Source organism: Triplophysa rosa, linkage group LG11, assembly GCF_024868665.1.
Source record: "Triplophysa rosa linkage group LG11, Trosa_1v2, whole genome shotgun sequence".
Taxonomy (NCBI): Eukaryota; Metazoa; Chordata; class Actinopteri; order Cypriniformes; family Nemacheilidae; genus Triplophysa; species Triplophysa rosa.
Genome location: NC_079900.1, coordinates 18930083 through 18952252, shown reverse-complemented (window position 1 = coordinate 18952252; position 22170 = coordinate 18930083). Strand labels below are relative to the sequence as shown.

The following is a 22170-nucleotide window of genomic DNA, read 5'->3' as shown; positions in this document are numbered from 1 at the left end:
TTGAGAATGTTACAGTTCATAGTCTAGAATGTAAAACATTAACCAACTATCATCTTTTTGTTGTCGAACAAAATCCCAACACACCAACTCTTCAATGTAAAGCTGAATTTATTTGAACATTATCCACGGAATGTGAGGCAACAAGATTGTACTACATCAATAAAAACAAACATTACAGTAGACCCTAAACTAATGGAGGAGGTTCCTAAACAGCTAACAGGAACTTAACTGTTCCCACACACCAACCTAAAGATGAGAGCGAAAAACAAGAATTTAATAACATAACAATGCACTTTGTGGACATAAACTGATGATACGGCACTATGTGCATCAGTTCATACACTAATGTTGCTATAGCAACAGGTGGAGGAATGTTACATCAACCTAATGTACAGGTATGAATTCACGATTATATGTATATTGCATAATGCACTCAAAGACACACTGAATCTATTAGCATTCAGCAGGCAGTAAACTGGCTGAGACCTCATAACCCATCAAAATTGAAAAATGTGTCACATTCCAGGAATTTAGTAAAAAGTCATGTAATTTAATCTTAAACAGTGTTGCATATTTTTAATAGACTTTTAAAGACAACATCTGTATGCATCTCATTGCACACCATGCATTGACGAGCAGCAGGTGGAATCTAAAGCTCCACATGAGTGTGTGTTGAGGGGTCAGTGTTGGATGTCTCTTGGCACACTGCAGGTGTGATGAATTCCATTAGGTATTCACAGCGGCTCGGCTCTGAAGTGGAGGTAACCACGGTCTCCTTCCCACAAGTCAGCTTCACCTGACACACAAAGCCACGCTTTAGCAAAAAACCTCCCAGTATGAATAACACAGTGGAAGTAATGAAAGACACCGGCACTTACTGTAGTTGATCGGTTTGGACCCTGCCAGCACCCGGTGCCATGTTCGTATTTCATCACCAAATATTTATTATTTTCAGGCCCTGACCAAGCTCCCCATGTCCTGCGAACATGTGCATCTCCCATTAAGAACAATCCAAAACATTTACATAATGATATTACACATTACAGAAAAGCTTTCCAGAGTGCAGTGGTTTAACTGGTCTAGATGTTGTTTAGCTGGTATTTAGGTCTGAACAGAAAAAACATCTTGAAAATCAGTCTATCAAAACAGACCAGCCAGACTTGGCCTCTTACCCAAGGTTGGTCTCTGAGCCTCCATACTTGGGTTTCTGTAAAACCCGATTGAAAGGACACAGTCTGTAGATGTACCTGAGGCAAACACAGCATACTTGAAAACAAACTACCAACAGCATAGAAACGGTCTGAACAACAAAACCATCTCCAAATCCAATGTCATTTTCACTTACTCGCTAGTGGACAGCTCATAGCACTGGTTGTACATGTAAGTGAACTCGGCATCAGGGCCGAAATCAAAGGACAGCTCCTTCTCAATATTTCTGTGATGCAATAAGAGAGTAACTCAAAACTGTGCTCATCACTACACACCAGAGTTTACACAAGGACAGAGAACATGGCCGATTCACAGATTTTACAAACCCGATCTGATCATCCGCCTCCTTGAGAGCTTTCTCAGCCTCATTAAAGTCATCTCTAGCCCTCTGAGCAGCTGTGAACCACAAAAGCAGTCAGTCAACAAAAAACATTCAATTGAAACTGACTAATAACAATCCTATTTCTATGCAGCATGTGGTTAAATGGTCTTTCTGTCTGGAATTTCAGTTGAACCAACCATCAATAAGAGCCTGAGTTTCAGCATCATAAGGAGGCATGGCTTCTTCATCCTCCTGACTCTTCTCTGGAGTCCTAATACTGGGCGGAGCCTGAAAACAGAACAACTTATGTAAAGACATATATTCTTACATCTCCACAACATGCCCTATAAGATACAATGTTACAAGACTTTTGTCTTGGTGCCTTATTTAAAGGGACAGTTTGCCCAAAAATGAAAATTCTGTCATCATTTTCTCACCCTCATGTCATTTCAAACCTGTATGACTATCTTTCTTCTGCAGAACACAAAAGATACTTTGAAGAATGTTGGTAACCGAACAACGGCGGTACCCATTGACTTGCATTGGTTGTGTGTCCATACAATAGAAGTGAATGGGTACCGCCGTTGTTCGCTTACCAACTTTTTTCTACATTTTCTAAATGATGACAGAATTTTCATTCTTGGGTGAACTATCCTTTTAAAGGTTACGCACATTCTAAAGCGTCATTGGGTTTATTATATGATACAGACTCTCACTTTATCATCCTCTTCATGATAATCATCTTCGTCCTCCTCCTCATCGTCTTCCTCAGAGATGTCCTCCTCTGGATACGGCTCAGAGTCGTTGTCTCCGACTGGCTCCTTCATTTCCTCCCCAGGTGTCTCCACTGGGGCAGATTCCACAGGCTGAGACTGGAAGAAATACACATGCTAACAGATTATTTTTGTAAGGGAAGAATAGGAAATGGCTCTTTAATAAAATAGGGCTTGGAAAAAAATGTACCCTTTAAAAAAAAGACATGGTCAGAGTAAGTAAGTTCCACTTGCAAAAGACTACAAAATAAAGTACATTAAATGAAAGTCTATCGGAAGTGGAAAACAACACAGGCCTAAAAGCAATTCCTGTTCCCTATTGTCTTTTTTGATTTGACAAGACACTAGATATGATGGTTTGTCTGGTTCTTCTCTACTGACCTCTGATTTGTACTTGTCTTTAATGTTGGTCCAAACACTTTCAAATGCTGACGTGTCCACCTGGTCAGCGCCTCCCATGAGTCCCTGAGTAAAACAAGTCAGTGAACATCCCGTCTCGTGACAAACCAAGGTTTTATATCCAACGTGTGCTGCATTTTAACTGGAAGTGTTGAAATGTGAAGTACCTGAGCCTCAGTTTCACTTAGTGTGCCATCAGCATCTGGGTCCAATTCTGCATGAGTCTGAAGCTCAGAAACAGACACCCTGACAGAGAGACAACACAGCATTAGTTCATTCACTCTACACATAAAGAATCAGAGAGAAACACATGCGCAAATGCATCACTTACACGCCATCTGCATTGTCATCCAGTTCCAAGAAGGCTTCTGCCATTTTGGCTTTATCTTTCTCTAGGCGAATAGCTGCCATTTGCTCTGAAATTGAGAAAATATATACAAGAATTCCACAATAAGCTTCCTAAATATAAATATAAAATGTAAATTCTGTTGCTATTATGCTGTGAATATTACTGCAGGAAACATTGAAAAACAGCACACTTGACTTCATAGTAAATGTAAACAGCTGCACCCACCTTCCCAGGCCTTGAGGTGGCGCTCCTTAGCTTCCTTCTCAGGCTGCTCTGCTGTTTCTTTCACTGTCCTCATTGCTTCAACTTTCTCATCTAGCTGTTTCTTGTTGTCCTGCATTCCAGTAAGTTTATCCTTCAGAAAAAAAACAAGGCATATTAGCAAAACTCAGACATAATGTGACTCAATATTTGTCAATCCTCCGTCTCATCATCTATTACCTGTTTTTCTTGTTTGCCTTTCTTGGCCTCTTCAATGAGCTGCCGTTTCAGCAAAAACCCCTCTCTGGTGATCTCAGCCATCTTCTGAAGAACCTCCCTTTCTTTACGTCCCAAATCCCTGAGAAGAAATTGCACACAATTCAGTGCGTTTCATTATTTAATCCACTGCAATCGAGAGTAAATCATAAGTAAAACGTGATATATTCATCACTGTGATGTTTATCTGCCGGCATAATTTGTGTCACATAGTCCATATGAGCAGTTGTGAGCTCTTGTGTTCTGGAACATTTATTTATACGTAACTGAACATTTTCGCAAAGTTTTTCACAAAACACGGCTGTGAAAAGAATGTAATAAGCTTTCCCCTGGTAAGCAATTCCATTTCAATCACTACTCACTTGCAGGTATTTTCACATTTGGCTCCGCTGTTGTACTCATCAGTAGTGTCGCAGCAATCTGCAAGGAAAACAAGATTTCAAATCCAAAGCCATTTTTAAATCATTAAACACTGCTGAGGAAAATACGCAGATGCTTAGTCATCTTACCACAGATGCCATCATTAATACGGGAGGATGGGATAAAGGTGGGCCTGTATCCAGCGTTAGTGCAATGAAAGCTACCGTTCGGACAAGCAGGGGTGCCTGGGGGACAGACATAAGCAGAAAATAATACAAATAAACCCTACAATTTCACACTACACTTTATCACCACATGACAGGTGCCAAGCCTGTGCTTTGAAGTGAAAGTGAATTGTGCTGTCACTAGTTTGTTACTACCAGAACAGAACCTTTTCATGTAGACTTTAGATTTATACATGCTATTTGAGATTACTGATGAGGTGAATTGAGTACCTGGCTCATCCGAACCATCTTTGCAGTCACAGTAGTCATCATTCACTCGGTCAAAAGGAATCGTCTTAGATCCATCTAAACAAGTGAAGGGCTTGTTCTCCTCATAAAACTGCCTCTCTTTATACAAGACACGAAGAAAACAAAAATTAGATGCGTTTATAACAACTCAAAGCAGAATATTTAATAAAGGGATAGCTAAGCTAAAAAAAATTGATAATGATCATTCTTTCATTCATCGTATACACCCTCATGTCATTCTAAACCTGTGTGACTTTCTTCTTTATTCTGCAGAGCACAAAAGATGTTTCGAAGAATGTTGGTAACCAAACAACATTGGACCCCGTTGAGTTCTTATCACACAAAACCACTTTTATCAAAATATCTTCTTTTGTTTCACACAGAAAAGAAGAGATAAACAGGTTTTAAACCACATGAGAGTGAATAAATATAAAGGGCTAGAGTGATTTTCAATTGTGAGTGAACTATCCCTTTAACCTCAGCCCCTATTTTTGAGAATTTTATTAATTGCAATAAAAAGTTCAGAACATAAATGCAGAGTGTTGTAGCTTTCAAATGATGCATAGTTTGTGATAGTTGACTCAATAATAATCTAAAACAAAGGTCATCAAAATGCAGACACGATAGAAAACACTTTTTCCATGGGCTCTGTGCATGTTAAAGGAATAGTTGATCTTCAAAATGAACATTCTGTCATTATTTACACACCCTCTTGTCATTTCAATCCTGAATGACTTGCTTCTGAATCTGCAGAACGCAAAAGAAGATATTTTGAAAAATGTTGGTAACCGAAAACTGTTGGTTCCCTTCGACTTTGACATTGGTTTTGTGTCCATACAACGGAAGTCAATGGGGACCAATATTTTTCAAAATATCTTCTTTTGTGTTCTGCAGAAGAAAGAAAATCACACGTTAAAATAGAAACAGAATTTTCATTTTGAAGGTGAACTATTCCTTCAGGGGGTTAACAGGATTATTCAGAATCAGAATTAAATGTTTCGCCAAGTGTACTTGCACATCCAAAAATTGATTTTATGCAATAACTGCTATTAGTTTACTTGTCAATGGCACTCCTCGAGGCCGATGAATCTCCACAGGTGTCCCCAGGCTGACAGTAAAGACTAAAGTCAATAGCAGATGCACACAGGTCATGATGCCGCAGGTCAATGCAGACTCCCAACACAGGCGGGCGACCTTGGGGCACAATGAATTCACAATGCTTTGTTAAATTTATCACGAATGTCGATCATGTTGACTGAAATAAAACAGATCATATGAATACACGTAAGAGTTGATCAAATACACAAATGCAAAGCTAGTCGAGGGTACAACACGCTCTTAAAATGTCTCAAGACACATCATCCTGATCAATTCCATCTGAAATGGCTTCCGCACAGTCACCTCACTATAATGCTTAAAAAGACACCGATCTTGTACATTGCAAAATTAAAACCATACAATATCGCGCCAGTAAGTATACATGTTTCAAACAATGCCAAGAAAACAAAGTGTGCGATTATTAAAAATGATAAAACGTAATTAAAAAGGAGCTCGGTACCTACTTCCGCAGTGCGCTTGGCAGCGTGTGTGACGTCACCCAGCAGGAAGACCGGTGTTCTCATGTTATTGGTGGATTCAACTGGCGATATGTGGCTTTCTGGGTAATGTATTTTGGGGGAGTAAAACGTGTTACTTTCATGCAGACAGATCAAAGGAAAGTAAAATGAAGGGAAACCATAAAGCTAAGTAATATACAGTAAAACCAAATACTGGATAGTAAGTGTATGATTTACCTCACGGTCGCTTAATCCTGTCATCTGTGAATTTAAGCCGTTATGTTAATGAACAGTTCACCCCAAAATTAACTTTCTGTGATCGTTAACTCACTCATTTACTCTGAACATCATTTACGCATATCATATTATGGATATATATTAGATCTATATTATAGGGGACTCGGGGAGAGCTGGGGTTAGATGAGACAGTGGGTAAGTTGATCCACCCACTTAATCACGTTTGTTGCATTTGACAATACATTTTGGAATCGCCTGTTATTTCTGCCAGAATGTGAAAAGGTGCCTCATTTTCTTGAGAACCACATAAGTAAAAAATGGTTCATCTTAACCCACTCTCCCTTACCTTTATCTAATAGTCCTTGTTTTTTTTTTAATACAAAAGTCCAAGAAAAACGCTAACTATTTGTACCTAAATTTTTAAACTTTTGAATGTCGTGGAAATGGATATTTGTCGACATACATTCGGACTGTAGGGGTCAGTAAAGCATCACTGTTTGATCAACCAGTAGGCTATATATTTCAAGCATTGCAGTGTAATTTTTGGTATATGTGATATATGCTTATTATTCTATATGGATTTTCAAATAGTGTACAGATAGATAGCCAGACGTTTGTATTAAACTACTCAAAGCAGCCGCATTGCATGCAACACTTTAACATGTAGCGGTTACTGCAACACGAGGCTGCATGTGAAAATAAGACCAATATGCATGTATTAGAAAAATCATCCTTTATTTGTATTTTCAACACACTTTACAGTACTGAACAGTGAAAGAAAAAAATATACTGGTATATATATATCTATATATATATTTGTTTTTTATATATAGCTGTTTGCTTATTAAATGCATTTTATTCACAAAATGACAACTCAGTTCTCTCAGAGGAAAACCTTTCATAAAAATAATATAATATAAAATAACTTGGACACATTATACACATTACAGCAATATAATGTACAAATATTACAATCATTTTCCTGTGTTTTCTTTTCGACTTATATTATTACCATAACTTGTGAACAAGTAACATATTATTTAAAGCCCATATTATTTAAAGCCCAGAGAATAACTTCATTGGAGTCTCATGAGGCATGACATTAAAATATGAAGAAAAACGGTTCTCGGATTAAGCCACGTCATCTTTCTGTCTGTCAATTGGTCATTAACCTCACAGAAGTATTAAAAAATCCTATTAAAAGCCATTCCAGTGCAGATTATTAACACAGAGTAGTTGATGTTGCTTAGCAGAAAATGGCATTTAGGACCGAAATAAAGTCGTTCGGAAGGAGCCATTTAAAGTTTCCACCCTGTGCCACACTATACAGTTCCCTCCAATACAGAAGTCAGTATATACCATACCATCTATACCATATGCGCCCTGATATCAGCCATCTCACAACCTACAGAAAAATAAAGTGCTGGTAAAGACAAGTTTCAGAAATGATGATGAATGATTAGTCTGTTTTTCCAGTACAGTTCAAATATACACATTTAAAGGTGGTGGGATGGTTACTAAAATACCTCCAAAAGAATGACAGGAGAAAGAAAGGCGTGAGTATGAAATTCCACAATTCATCTACAATTCATTACAACTAAAAGTGACATTGTTTGATTCTGAGAGATTTCAAATTTACAATTCAACATTACATTATATACAAAACAAGCAGTGATTAGTCTACTATTTATATTAGATAGTAGTTTGAACCATCAAACCAGAATGATACAAAAATAAAAACTGTACACAAACAGTTCAAAGAAACATTTGTTTTTCCTTTTGATATCCAAAAAAGAATGGCAGCAAGGAATTAATCGTAATAATTTCTTAATAAGAAACAATTGCTACAGTGTCGTGTTAAAATGGCAAATATTATTTGTTAGCTTAGCGCTCACAAAGTTAACGAAAAGTCTCACAACGAAGCATTTTTAAGGTAAGACAGGCGTACATGGGAATGTCATCAATTCACACCGATCGATCACGTGACCCCGGTCATCCCTTCTGCGGTTCAAACTCATACGTCATATATTATGACATACAGACAAGTATGGTTTTCACATACACACCGGTATGACCACAAGTTTCTGCTCTCACAGGCACAGGCTTGTGTAAAGCTAAGCTACTGACCAGCAGAAACTAGCTTGTCATGTTTCAACAGAGATGCTCGCCACTGCTGCCCGAAATACAGCAACCAACAGTTCATTCCACTGAAATGAAATCAAACCAAATTTCTGAGAGGTGAGAGAAGAGGCGATATTGCAATCCTAACCTGAGAACTCGCTCTCACTTTCCTCATTTCTCAACGGACTCCTCTCTCTCCCATTGAAACGCTGACACTTGTGAAAAAGACAACAATAAAAGATGCTGGACATTAAATACATTTGAGCAACAGTTTCATTTAACAGTATGACTTGCTTTTTCTTTCTCATGTTACAAGACAAATCCATACCTCCGACCACATGCAGATGGTGCTATTGTGAAAGAATGAACATTAAGCAAGGCATATAGACATGAAACGAACACTATAATGAGATATAATGTCAACATTAAACCCTGCAGTTGACATTAAGGCAAAAAAGCATTGAACTCAATATGGCTGCGAGTGACTCCCTGCACTTCTAATATCTTCCTGTCACAGACACGGTTCTATTCCTTTCTCTGTTCCACCACTTATTGCCTCTCCAACTTATCAGCTCATTCCTTTGGCAAAACATAACGTAGTGTTTATGTGGAGTACACCGAGGATGTATTACCGGCGCGAGTGGGTGAAGGTGAGAGAGTCTGTGCGTGCTGCAATTGAGGAGGCTCTGTTGAAAATCTGGTAGGAATGGATTTAACGAAACCGAAATAAGGCAGAACATATGTTTCCAAGCGTCACATGGCTTATCCTCAAAAAGTGACTATCATTAATTATTCACATGGAAAGTGAGGGCAGTCTACGAGCTGTGACGGTGATGAATCCTAATCTAGGCCCCAAATGCTCGGTCAGCGTGAAAGCGGCCGAGGAAGACTGACGGATGAGAAGGAATTATCACGACGACGACGCCAAGCATAAACGATGGAGATTGCTTAAAAAGAGACAATCAAAAATGAAGACAAAAGCAGACACTCCTGTCCCACGATGCATTGCTTCACAACAGCTCCAGAGTTGAAGCTGCTGGTTCAGAAAGGCACATGGCCATCTTGCACTGGTAGCACTCCAGGGTAAAGGGAAAGAGGGGGTGGGACCCACAAACAAATCATGCCATCCATGTCTCCTGCTTTCAGCAGATGCCCTCGTTCCTCCAGCGTCCTGGACAGCATCTCTTTTCTCTGCAGGTGTGTTCTTTTTATGAACGAAAAGTCTCTCAGATTTCACCAATCATTTGATTTTTGAGGATTTTAGTCCCTGTTAAGAATGCTTTAAAACCGATTATTGACAATCCATGTTGAGATGGCTTTTTCCAAAAACATTTCTTTCAGATCCAAGCCCCCTGAACACATACACAGACACACAGCCGTGTGTTTGCATGGACGGTGCGGTGTACTTATTTAAGGTTAAAATCTAGATGTGACTAATAAAGTGTGTACTTATTGATTGATGTGTGTGTGTGTGTGTGTTTGTGTAAGTGTGGAAATTCCAGAGTGCTACGCTGACTCAATGGCCCATTACAAACCCCGCCATATATCGGTTTCCCCTTAAAGCCTCGCCCTCTCTTCTGGATAGACTCCAGCATCCACTCAAAATCTACAGTTGCTGTGTTAAATACTTCTCTAATATTGTTTTGTTCCCTTTTTGAAAAATAAAATCCAATGTCTTATTGGATTGGTACACAAGACTTCTGTTCATGGTTTAGATATCAGAAACAGAAGAGTCCTATGTGAATGGTAGAGAGAGTTTTTGAAGTATGGCCCCGTTCTTAGCCCTGTGGGCCAGACAGATGTTACTTGAGTCTTACGTGTCATCGGTAGGAGAGGACAGTTTCTCTTCCTCCTCCGTCTCCTCCACCGGACTCTCGTCAGACTGTCTCTCGTCCTCCTCCTCAACTACTGACTGAACCTGCAGTCGCCTCCGTCCTGACCTCTCTGTCACCTCCTCCCCCTCCTCCATGTTTTCTTCCACCTCCTCAACGTCATCCCCGTCCGTCTTTTCCTCCTTGTCGATGTGGTTCTGACTGGCAGGCCCATCCTCCTGTCCCGTCTCTCCCTCCAGGGTGAGCTCAAACTGGAATTTGTTTGTGCAGGATTCCAGCTCGTTGTCTGGGCCATCGGGAGGCGGCGATGGGCTCTGGGGGATGGTGCTTTGGTACCAGTCCCGGTTGTCCTCGAGGGTGTCCAAAATTTCCTGAGCGTCAGGGTGGACCAGGTCCCCCCAGGTCTCCCACAGCGGATGCACAATATAATCGATAAAGCCCACCTGCATGAACAAACCAGACAGTTTAGGAGCGGTCTGTTGGAAATGGCATGAATGCCTTAGAATTGATATTTTTACGAATGTCCGTGTGGGTGTTTGCATGTGTACCTGACTCTTCTCCACAGATGCAGTGTGTTTGTCACACATGGGGCTTATTTCCATCCCACGCTCTCGTTCTTTATCACCCTGCCGGAAGAACTCCTCCATAATGCGCTCGGTCCACTGTCTGTACACTGCCAGGGGCTTGGTTGGGTTACTAAGGTCAGCACAATGCACCATGTTCCTCAGGACCTACACACACATTTGTGAATAAGTTGTATCCTTTACTCTGGTCTGATCTGTGTTAATTCTGTTGCAATTTCTATTAGGTTAATTTTTTTAGCACACATTCCTGTTTGTTGGTAAATACCTGTATCCTGTCATTATAATGGTCCAACATCAAAACTCCAGAGCTGGTCACCTTCTTGGTCTCCACCATTGTCTTTAGATCTGCCAGCAAACTCATGTGCTTTGACATGTCAGTTGCCAAAACCTAAGGAGCCAAGTGGGATGATTTACACTGGAGAAAAGATGCAGGCCTTCCCAAGTAAAAAATTAGGTTAGGAACATAAAACAACGTGTACAGCAGCTCACCATGTCGATGACCAGTTTGCGCAGACTCTGCCGCTGTCGTTTGGTGAGGTTCTGAAAGATGTCACAGTTCTCCTCATGCAGAAGCTTGAAGCCTACAGCCAGGTGATGGTTCTCCAGCACGGACTCATCGTTGTACATCAATGCCAGTTCTGAGTCTGTAAAACACAGCAGATGAGACTTTCAGTACTTCTCTCTACCTTTTTTCAAGGTGCACACCAAGCCCAGATAGCACAGGTACGTTTGTAAGATTTCTGCTAAAGAACTGGAAAACATCTTAGAAATTTCAGTTTTACATCCATTCTAAATCATAAACATCTTACAGACTTCTTCTAGATGTCTATATGACATTTGACAGGAGACATCTCAGAGATGTATTGCAGATGAGCAAACAATCCAAAAATACGTCTTGTAAATGTAAATGCAGACATAGAATAGACATCTCCCAGATGTATGTGTGCTATCAGGGAGGGCATAAATTAATGTTGTGTTTTTGCATTTGATTATTTTTCCTTTATTTGTCCTACAGTCAGAATGATGATTCCTTAGAATAATAGGCATCAGTTTTTTGCCACAGATTATTTTGTTCCATCACTTCACAAAATTCCTGAAAAAGCACAACTGAAAACAACTGTCTAGTAGCGTGCAGAGAGCCCAGTTTTTCAGTCCTGAAGTCTGCTTACACTGTGTCTACACCGGATTACATTTTCTTTTGTTGTGGCGCTCCACTAGTGTCCAGTGTAGAGAAAGTGTGAACAATAAGTATCAAGCAAAAAATACACCTTCTCCAAAAGGCATACCTGTCAACACTTCCACTTTCGTGGGAGCCTCCTGTTTTTCACACACATCGCCTGCCACTCTCCTGTTTTGTTATTTCTGTGGTGAAACTCCTGTTTTTCCATTACTTCTCCCGGTAAACTCCTGTAAATACCATAACCGCCATTGCTAACCAAAAGGAGTCGGACACAGAGTGTCATTGCGAACGAATGGAGTGGGATGCTCACAGGTCTCCCGGATTTTGGTACTCAAATGTTGACAGGTATGCCAAAAGGGGACATGAACTATAAATCAAAATTCTCTGAAAAGCACCCTGGTTCACTCCTTATGAGGGCATAGGTGTGATTTAGATGAAAGACCCCAGGAGGGGCTCACCCTCTTTAGTAGGCAGAATATCGCTCAATATTGTGCTGATGAAACCACGCTCAAGCATTTCAAATGATACCAAGCACGAATGTAAAGATCTGCCGCAGTTTTGGTTTAAGTGAAGAGGAGACTACAACCGCCTCATATTCAATACAAACAGCAAAAGTTTGTCTGAACTGGTCAACAAGAAATCAACAATAAAGCCCCCTGAATTCACTGTGTAATGCTACAAAACAGATGTTTAAATGTAATTATTTTAATCTCAGTTTTGACAAACATCGGGATCAATCATCTGATTTTTCAAACCAGCAAAACATGACAAGAAACCTTTATTATAAAATGGTCAGTTCCGGTCTTTGATTCTGATTTGTTGAGCCGAGTTCTAAGCCGTTATAAAATACCCAGATTTATAACTGCTGACCGCATTACATAGCCTAAATATAACTTTATTTTATGAAACCTTGCTACGCATGTGGAATAACTGTTTTATGAAAGCAATAAGGCCTGCGAAGCAGTGGGTTAAGTGCGTATTATAACAGCTAAAGGGGTTTTAAGTACTCCGCTTGCATCATGCCACAACGCCCTTAGCTGTTATAAAATGCACTGTAACCCACTGCTTCGCGGGGCTTATTGCTTTAATTAACAGTGAAATTATTTTAGCGTTAGTCTTTATAGACCTCCGGATCAATCTCATTATTTTATCAAACCAGCAAAACATGACAAGAAACCTAATCATTATTCACAAGCTAAACCACATCTGAAAAGACTGCTTTCTAATAAACAGGGACTCCGTGATCAATATAATGATGTTCCAGCATAGACTTACTGGTGTTGATGAGGAACTGGTTGGAAACTCCAGGATGATCCACATCATGGATGGCAGCAGCAAACAATGCAGCCAAGATTTCCAGATCAGTAAAAACAGCCTGTTGGGCAGATTGTATGATAATTATGTTAAAAGTTCAGTGCTGATTTGGCATTTGTGAACTGTGTTATCACATATGCTCTTTGCTTTTGAATGAGTTAACATGTGTACTCACGTCCAGTGCTGATGTGGAGAGCAGCACATGTGTGGACTGTGTGACGTCGGCGGCATGCAGGCTGTTGTGATAGGCCACGTTGGCATGGTAGTGATCTTCCAGTGTCATCACATAGGTGATAAAGGTGTCCACAGGGATACTAAAGGTCTTCAACAGATCCCGTTCCTTTACAACATCACAGATCAAAGACAGAGTGTTTACGAAAATGAAGCAAAACATTATAAATGACAGAGACGTTTGCTGTTGTACTAGTAGCAATGTGTACATAAAACTATATAAATCAACAAGTTAAAAGATGTTTTGAAGATGTATTTAACGGCATTTTGATGGGATTCATTCAAAATCCCATCCCAGATGTGACTTGCATTCTTTGTTGATGTAATTCAAAAGCGATTCTACAATTAATATTTTGAACTTATTTAGTGATATTAAAACCAAAACAAATATGGTTGCTTAAATCATATTACGTTGGGAACTTCAAATCTCATTGGTTCTTGTGTGTCATGTGATATTTTGTCATGAACCGATGAGATTTTAAATGATGAATGTTTCTGATGTTTAGAACTGGCAGGCCTACAGTATGTGTTTGTTTTGGTTTTAATATTGCTGAATAAGCCCAAAATAATATTTCTCACACACATCTATTGTTTCACTTTAGAATACATTTATAAACACACTGGAGTTGTTTGGATTACATTAATGACAGATGATGTGCTTTTGGGGGCTTCAACATTTTGGATAATCAATATATTATTGGTTCGTATACATCAGGGGTGGCGTGGGGGTGAGTAAGTTTTCATTTTTAGGTGAACTATTTCATTAGTAGCTTTGCAGGTGGATTGTTCCAAGAATCTTGGAGATGTTGCCACTATTTTTATGGTTTTAGTTGATCTCAGTGTTTCTGTCTCTTCATGCAACTTCAGACTGATTCAGTGATGGTGAGATCAGATCTCTGTGTGGGCCATATTGTGCTCTTTATTCATGCAAAAATCTCACTTGATTATTACAGTTAAAGCAAAGAAAATGTTACGACATTGAAATTGATACACAATACACCAAAAAAGAAACTTGTTAGGCACATTATATACAGTATATAAAACACCCTGTCCATTCTACAAGCAAAACAACAAAACCCCACTGACATATTACATTAATCCCTGTTTGCACTTGTTGTTTCTCAAAAACACAGCGACATTTATAGCAAAAGCAAGAGATCACATACCTGGAAGATGGCAAACATGATGCAACTCAGAGGTCTGTTATTGGAGAACTCTGCCACACGGAAGATATTAAGGCCCCACTTGTTTAAGTCATTCAGCTCCTGTAAAGATACAGTAAATTCAACCATAACAACTTCATTCCACAAACAGCCATTTCTGAGGCAAGTAATTTGTGATGGTTGGGGAGTGGATGCTGGGAAAATATGGTGTTATTGTGGGAACAGTGACCTTTTTTTGTTATCAGCGGACTGCGGATTGTACTGTATGTGTGCAGCATTTTCTACGTCATTATAAATACTTTTGAAAGCTAAAGCGCTGAGAAAGTTGTGTGTTACTGATTCCCTACCCTGGCCAGCGCATCTTCCTCCTCGGTCTTGACCCCAAAGCGTGGCAGAGCTGCACTGGTTAGGCTGGAGCTGTGTGTGAGCTTCTTGACACCACTGATGTGAGACATCGGTTTCTCTCGCTCCCGCAGTGTAGGGGATGGAATCTCCACCTCGTTCTGCTTGTCTTGAAGACAACAGGTATGTGAACATCAAGAGATGATGGCTCATTTAAACCAGTAAATTGTATTGGAGACGTGAAACTACTGCATTGCTGGAACTGTGGTTCTGCACTTCTGAAAATAGAAATGCATGTTCACTTACCTAGGAAAGTAGTGGAGATGTATTCAGACACCTGATTCCCAGAGCGACTCATCTCAGATAGATGAGACAGTTCCCTGTTTAACATCCTCTTGAACTAGAGATCAGAAAGGGAAAGATGGAGATAGACAGACAGGGGAAAGAAGAGAGGGATGAGTGTTTTTGTGAATACACTGTTTACGATTAAGGAACGCACACATTTTGATCTACATGTACATTATGTGCAAAAATTCACGATTACCAGACCTGTTAAATGTTCTAACCTAGTTGCATGATGAATATGTTCTTGTAAACCTTTCACACATTTGTATTAACATGTTTACTTTGATATCACAACTCAAAACAGACATGCAATGCAGGTCTGCGCTTTTAACTAAAATGTTATAGTTTGTGTTGCTGCAGTATTCTGAAAAATTTCTGCATGACATTCAAATAAACCAAAGGCCAGAATCTGTTTCATTGTATATTTGTAGTTTTAATCTAATATTGTGGAATTCTCTCTGAAAAACGTTGCTTTAATGAAAATGAGATTGTAATAGAAACGCAAGACGCATCAAATATTTGCCTCGAATGAACAAAATTGTGCAACTTCAGCATATAACACAAGCACACAGCACGATGCCGCCAAGACCCCTGGTTTGTCCCACTGACTGGTCCTTCACACGTTACAATCTCCATGGAAACCAGCAGGTTTCCTTAGCAACTGCCTCCTCACAGTCCCTCCTGCAGCACGATGGGAGCGAGGCGATGGGTTGGGTGCCAATCTGAGAGAGTAGGCAGGTGTCTGTCTGTGACCTCCTCCAAGGTCAACACTCTCTGTATCACTCTCCATCTCTCCTCCATTCTGTCTTTATGTGTCTCGGTACGCCTGTCTCTCTTGCTTTCCTTCACATTCCCTTCATATTCTGGTGCTACGTATGTTGCGTCTTTTTCAATCGCTTGCATTTGTATTTTTTCTCTTATATTACGTTGACATGCACATCACACAGATAAGTTACAAAGATCGGCATGTTAGCAATATAAGATGAAGACAAAATGTATCATGTGATATAATAATGCCCACATTCGAATCAGCTAGTCAATCTCCTGTGACATATATTAATCTCCACACTGAATTTACCAACAAGGATCAAAATGGCATGTCTGTCTCTCTCCCACAGTCAAGTTTGGAGTTTATATAAAGCTTAATTTGCATAATTCTCCTTTGCATGTGTGTGTTACACACTGTACCAAGTCTCTGTCCACACTGTGCTGAGTCATTATTAAAACGTTCACAGGGTGCCAACTGTTTGGAGCATTTATCCTCTAGAGGACCAGGCTGCTGCCAGACCTTGTGAGGAAAAATGAATACAAATATGTGTTACTAGGAGACCACGATACTATCCATTTCCTTTATTTACTAAGACTGAGCTAGCTGGATGTGTCCATCAAAAATGGCAGGGGCATCACATTTATTTACATTTTATATGCAATTTTATATAATACTAATTGTAACATTGAATATATTATCAATACATTAATGAATGTAATATTATGAATAAATAATACTGTGATATATCTTGGATTTGGTCAAACTAAATGTTGTACAACTGCATTTTAATGAGGGCAAGTCTAGTGATCCATTAAAGGGATAGTTCATGCAAAAATAAAAAATTGGTCATCAGCTTGATTACCCTCATATTGTACAAAACCTGCATATGACTCTTTCTTCAGTGGACCACAAAAGAAGATATTTTGAGAAATGTCTCAGTATTTTTCTGCTATACAATGGAAGTCAATGGAGGCCAGTGTTGTTTTGATTCCCAACATTCATCAAAATATCTTCTTTTGAAGAAAAAAGTTGCACAGGTTTGGAATGACATGAGGTTGAATAAATGATGAAAACATTTTCATTTTTGGGTGAACTATCCCTTCAAGCAACACAGATAAAGACATCAGTAATTCAGCACGTCACTATAAGGAAATGTATGCATACATCACAGTTCTCTGAAACCACAGAAGGAATGCTATCATCACTGCCTAAACTCAAGCCTTGTCATTACTGACTGGAATTATCCACCTTATTTTTGAACGCGGAAGTAAACGATGTGACGTACTTCCTTTTAGCCGGCTGGTGGAAAACAATGGAAGAGATGTCACGGGAGCACGCTCAAAACACTATTGAAACAGCTCTGGTGAATATTTTTCACACCCGTGATGTATTACACAGTGGGAGGTTGAAGTGGCCTGATATATCGTATGAAGATATATTCAATTATTTTGTATTTTCTCTCGGAGTTGACTCGCAATTATAAAAGCACAGAGACGTAAGGTTAAGTTACCAGTAACTTACATGCACAGTGGGAAAGTTGGTTGAAATTTGTACATTACATAGACCACGAATTCGTGTTTTTAAAAGCAGATGTGAATCCCAGTCAAAGTGAAACAAACATTCCTGGATCCTTACAACTAATAATGGAGGAATGGAGACGGCTGGTTGCTCTTGTATCGCAAGTCTCCACTGAGCTGCAGCATCTATCACAACTTTCTAAAAACAATTTGAAACATACTAACCAATAACTGTCTGTTTTTATGTCTATTAAATTCATTCATTCTCACCCTTGTTTACTTCAGCTTTAATCCTCATAGTAACATGGTAAACTAGGTTATCAGTACTGTTTAGCGTGCTGACAAAATGTTAAATGTGATTTGGATAAAAGCGTATGCCAAAATTAATTAAAATTTAATATCCTGCAACTTTTAACCTATACATGCAGCTTAGTCATTTTTGCATTTGTACCGGCTATTATGGCAACCTCTAACTGCACACATTAAGCTTGTACCTTTGGGTTCCACAATAAATATTAACTAGCCAGTCAAAACAGCACACTTGTCTCACTCGCAGTATGACTGCCATTAGCTATAGTGGCTCACCAGAAGTCTAAACACAAACAGCTCAAAGATGGCGGCGCCCACATTTATGCCTAAATTAAGGTGGAAACAGGACACATATTAACATCAATGTCAAACAACAGCACATATGTTCAGGAACTTAAAAGCAAAAAAAACCAGGTCCTGCACTAGCACACAATAGCCAGATGGAGTATGAGACAAAGCACAGAGCAGTGGAACTTAGTAGGCAGAATATCGCTCAATATTGTGCTGATGAAACCACGCTCAAGCATTTCAAATGATACCAAGCACGAATGTAAAGATCTGCCGCAGTTTTGGTTTAAGTGAAGAGGAGACTACAACCGCCTCATATTCAATACAAACAGCAAACGTTTGTCTGAACTGGTCAACAAGAAATCAACAATAAAGCCCCCTGAATTCACTGTGTAATGCTACAAAACAGATGTTTAAATGTAATTATTTTAATCACAGTTTTGACAAACATCTGGATCAATCATCTGATTTATCAGTGGAAAGTGCTGGACGGACGGATAGAGGGGGCAAGTGTGGAGGAAAGAGTGTCTTGTGACTCAAGCCCACTGTGCCACAGGTTCACCATCCTTCAACACTGAGACAACATAAGCCATGTGCAACAGCGGTGGCCATTTTCTTCCTGCCTGTCAAAGTGATCCCAAACAAAGTTGAAAGCTAAGGTGAAAACCACACTTCACCACAATTCAGACTCAAAACAATTACAATTTCTCTGTCCTAGTTCTCCATATCATCATCATGAAGAGCACACAGCCTTTCTATTTAAGTTTTCGAAATAGAGATTAAGTGAACTTTTCATGCGGCCCTACCTGGTCCCACCAACCAATGAGCCAAGGTTTGGAGCAGGTCTCACAGAACAGATCCATGAAGGCGGTCCTACGTTCAGTGGCCTGACCACCCCCGTCCAGCACTCCATCAGCCGCTGCCCCGAGCTCCAGCTCTAACCCATCCCTCCCCTGCAGGGGGTTGTAGCTGGAGGAGTGGGCCAGCCGGAAGCCTCCGGGCACAGGTGAAGGGCAAGATGAAGGCGACGGGTCAATGGCCTCCATGACGCCCATGCTGAGGGTGACGGATGGGGCAGGCCGTTGGCAAAGGCAAGAGGCGCGAAAGTGCACGGGGGCAGAAGCGCGGCGGGCGCCCCAGCGGCATGTGGGCGTGGTCAGGGTGTGGGCAGAGAGGCTGCAGCCTAGGAGGCCGGGGTGCTCCAGAGTGGCGGCTGCCCCAGAGAGGAGGGGAGCAATCGGGGTGGAAGTCCAGCGTCTAGCGCTCGCGAAAGCTGTCTCTCTACATGCAGCGAGCCGTGCCAGAACCGGGCCCTACTGAAAACCACCCAGTGGGCTCCACGGCGATCTGCTCGCGAGTGTCCCCTGTGAACGGCCCACCAGGAGCCATCCAAATCCACAGGCCAGAGGGACTACATCTCATCCCAGCAGCTGACCCGGAAAGCGGCGAGAGGTGCGACGGACAAAGATGGAGAGTCAGAGTCTGAAGGGCATGAAAAGGATGCAGTGGGAACGAGGACACAGACAAACCACAGGAGGGAAGATGGAGGCAGGCAGACAGCTAGCGGAGTGACAGAAACGGAGGGATGACAGGAAGAGGACAACAACAACAGTCAGACAGGTAACAGCAGGAGGAACAGAGAGACAGACAGAAATGCCAATGAGAGACGGCCTGCGGCCACAAGTCAAACTACAAAAGAGCAGTGGTCTGGAAAAACATCCTCTTGCTCTGTATCTCTGCGACGACACCCCTCCCCCACCACACAGCTCCAGGACCGGGGCCCAGCGTTCCCAGCGAGTTGTGTTCAGACCGCACAGTCCAGGGAACACAATACTGGGTCCTGTCAGTGCAACGTGGCTCTCTTCTGCAGCCCTGCCGTTTAATCCACACACAGATGCAGCGATGCGGCTCGGCTGATGCTCTGCCTTTTGCTCTGTCTCCCTGGATGCTGTAGACAGTTCTCGCAAGCTAATCAGCCGCTGTGGTAGGAGGCGCGTGCTTGTGGCGTGTGTGCATGTACGCGCGCTCTGAGTGCGCATGTGCAGCAGACGGCATGTACGAGTGTAGAAAAATTAAGAACCGTCTGTGTGTGTTTACATATATGTCTGTCTATATAATAGTCTGGGAAGAAGGAGGGGAGGGAATATAGGCTTTGTGCATCAATGCTAATCTCTGCATGAAAACCTGTGCGTGTATGTGTGCGTAAGGGTGTCAATGTGTGCGTGTGTGTGTGTGTGTGTTGATATGTGTCATCTGCATCAGCAAACAAGCAAGCACCTCTGCCTTCTATTCACACATGGATGAACACAGACACACAGTCTCCATAAAGACACTTCTTATTACACACACACTGAAACAAAACCATGACTGGGAAACAAGCATACAAAAATACGCATCCACTGGATTCACTTGCGGGGTATAGAAAATGGTACTGTCTCTTTAAATGGGGATGCTATGGAAGGGAGCAACCGATTTTTCATTGGCCAGTGTTTAAATCACATGCTTTATGGCCACAGTGAAGAGCCAATGGTTAAACCGGCAGGCTAGACCTTGGTTTGCTGCTGCTCGATAGCAACCAAGGTTACAGCAGAAACACTGGCATCAGGACCAAACCTCACAACCGCAACCCCCTCCCTTCTCTATTTTATGCCGTCCCCATCCACAAACCCTCTCCTTTACAATCTGTCCTGTTTTCTTGCTCACTTAACCCTGTTCTCTTCTACACCTCACAAACCATTGCAGCACATATATGATCATTATACATGATTATTAAATAGAAATAGAAATTTCACTTGACATACTGGCAAACAAAATGTGTTTAAGCGTATTTACAAAGTGTAGATGTAGCCCTTTATGCATGATAACCACAGACAAAGGGAAATCCTCTCATTGGCAAAAAATTTGGATTTTATTTTGGAGTGATAGTATGCGGTGTACATATATTGTATAGTGTATGTACAGTATAATGAGCTTCAATGCAGACTGCTTGAACATATAGTTTGATCAAATATTTGGTAAAATAGAGGCCTTGTTTGCACCTGATATTAGGATCCATCTTGGGTGGTCAGGTCAGACACATCACTGTTTAAAAACCTGGCAGTGACGTGTCTCCTGTACACTTGTGTTTGGATTATTATGAAAATGCCTCTGATTTTATAACTGAATGCATCACTCTATACACGCTGCATCATTATGTTACTGCATATAAAGTGCAAAAATAGTTTTGTTCGAATTATAACTCAAAATGTAATGTTTATAGCAGAATTCTCAGTACCTGTATTAAGTGTAACTTCATATGTGTTTCAGATAATCAGTCACATCAGTGTTTACAATGAAAATGCATTGTGGGCATTGTGGTGTTTTTAGCGCAACTATAGCTAGGACACATAAACATCCATGGTCACAACTAAACACAGCTTTGCCTGAGTTTTGAATAAACATTTAACTTTATGAGTGAAAAGTTTTATCCAAAGCAACTTATAGAGTACCTCAGAGATGATGTATTTTTGTATGCAAACCCAGTTGCGAGTTAGCATTTTAGCACTTCAGATTCCATCGTTCCAAAGTCTATGGGTTTTTTGAATGGGTCTTCGATAAATTGACTGAAATAAGGTCTGTGGTTAAGAAAACCGCCAAATATTTTCACGTTTTAATCTATGACATAAAACACAGCAGTTAAGCTTTATTGTGTCTTTAAAAAGGCGGTTGCTAACATTAATGCAAATAATGCAACATGGGCACATATCTCTAAAAACCTTGTTGGGGATTCATTCACGGAGTAGTTACTTACCAGGGAACATGTTTTTAATAAAGTTTGAAAGAGAGGAGGTTTGGTGGTGGTGACGTTGATATCGAGCGACAATAGTGTAGTCTGTTTATAGCCCCGTGTTAGCTTTTTACTTCTGCTGATTGTATTTCGGCTTCAAAAATTTCAAATATTGTTCTCATAGTTTCGTCAATGTACATTTTATTTAAATATATATATATATATATATAAATAATCACTATAACATATATATA

At 40.5% G+C, this 22170-nt stretch overlaps 2 protein-coding genes across 4 annotated transcripts in view; both read right to left on the bottom strand.

Annotated features, from left to right (window-relative positions):
- Positions 1–90: 90 nt before the first annotated feature.
- On the bottom strand, positions 91–6009 carry prkcsh (protein kinase C substrate 80K-H). Of its 3 annotated transcripts, none has more exons than XM_057347224.1 (17): positions 5925–6009; positions 5421–5556; positions 4345–4461; positions 4039–4134; positions 3892–3949; positions 3494–3611; positions 3278–3407; positions 3035–3119; positions 2871–2949; positions 2686–2769; positions 2242–2403; positions 1729–1819; positions 1536–1605; positions 1346–1435; positions 1173–1247; positions 879–978; positions 91–796 (listed from the first exon to the last, which is right to left on the bottom strand). In XM_057347224.1, the coding sequence occupies exons 1-17, from the start codon at positions 5982–5984 to the stop codon at positions 650–652; spliced, it is 1698 nt and encodes a 565-aa protein (XP_057203207.1). In that variant the 5' UTR covers positions 5985–6009; the 3' UTR covers positions 91–649. The 3 variants fall into 3 exon arrangements, with proteins under 3 accessions (XP_057203207.1, XP_057203208.1, XP_057203209.1); XM_057347225.1 differs by having other exon boundaries at positions 2248–2403; XM_057347226.1 differs by having other exon boundaries at positions 5921–5970.
- An 860-nt stretch (positions 6010–6869) lies between these two features.
- The window catches only part of pde4a (phosphodiesterase 4A, cAMP-specific), a 51459-nt gene continuing 36158 nt past the window's right edge, over positions 6870–22170 (bottom strand). The window contains exons 7-15 of the mRNA XM_057347223.1: positions 15229–15322; positions 14928–15091; positions 14584–14682; positions 13362–13526; positions 13148–13247; positions 11182–11336; positions 10958–11080; positions 10657–10839; positions 6870–10551 (exon numbers count right to left, since the gene is read on the bottom strand). Coding sequence (XP_057203206.1) covers positions 10090–10551; positions 10657–10839; positions 10958–11080; positions 11182–11336; positions 13148–13247; positions 13362–13526; positions 14584–14682; positions 14928–15091; positions 15229–15322 — 1545 coding nt within the window. The 3' untranslated portion in view covers positions 6870–10089. The remainder of the gene's footprint in view (positions 10552–10656; positions 10840–10957; positions 11081–11181; positions 11337–13147; positions 13248–13361; positions 13527–14583; positions 14683–14927; positions 15092–15228; positions 15323–22170) is intronic.

What these genes read in the sequence shown, in the direction of transcription:
- prkcsh (XM_057347224.1), bottom strand. Translation starts at nt 5,984, where the DNA reads ATGAGAACACCGGTCTTCCTGCTGGGTGACGTCACACACGCTGCCAAG. An exon ending in GATGACAATGCAGATGGCGT is followed by an intron (nt 2,950 to 3,034) that starts GTAAGTGATGCA and finishes TCTCTCTGTCAG; the next exon opens with GGTGTCTGTTTCTGAGCTTC. An exon ending in GTCCAAACCGATCAACTACA is followed by an intron (nt 797 to 878) that starts GTAAGTGCCGGT and finishes TTTGTGTGTCAG; the next exon opens with GTGAAGCTGACTTGTGGGAA.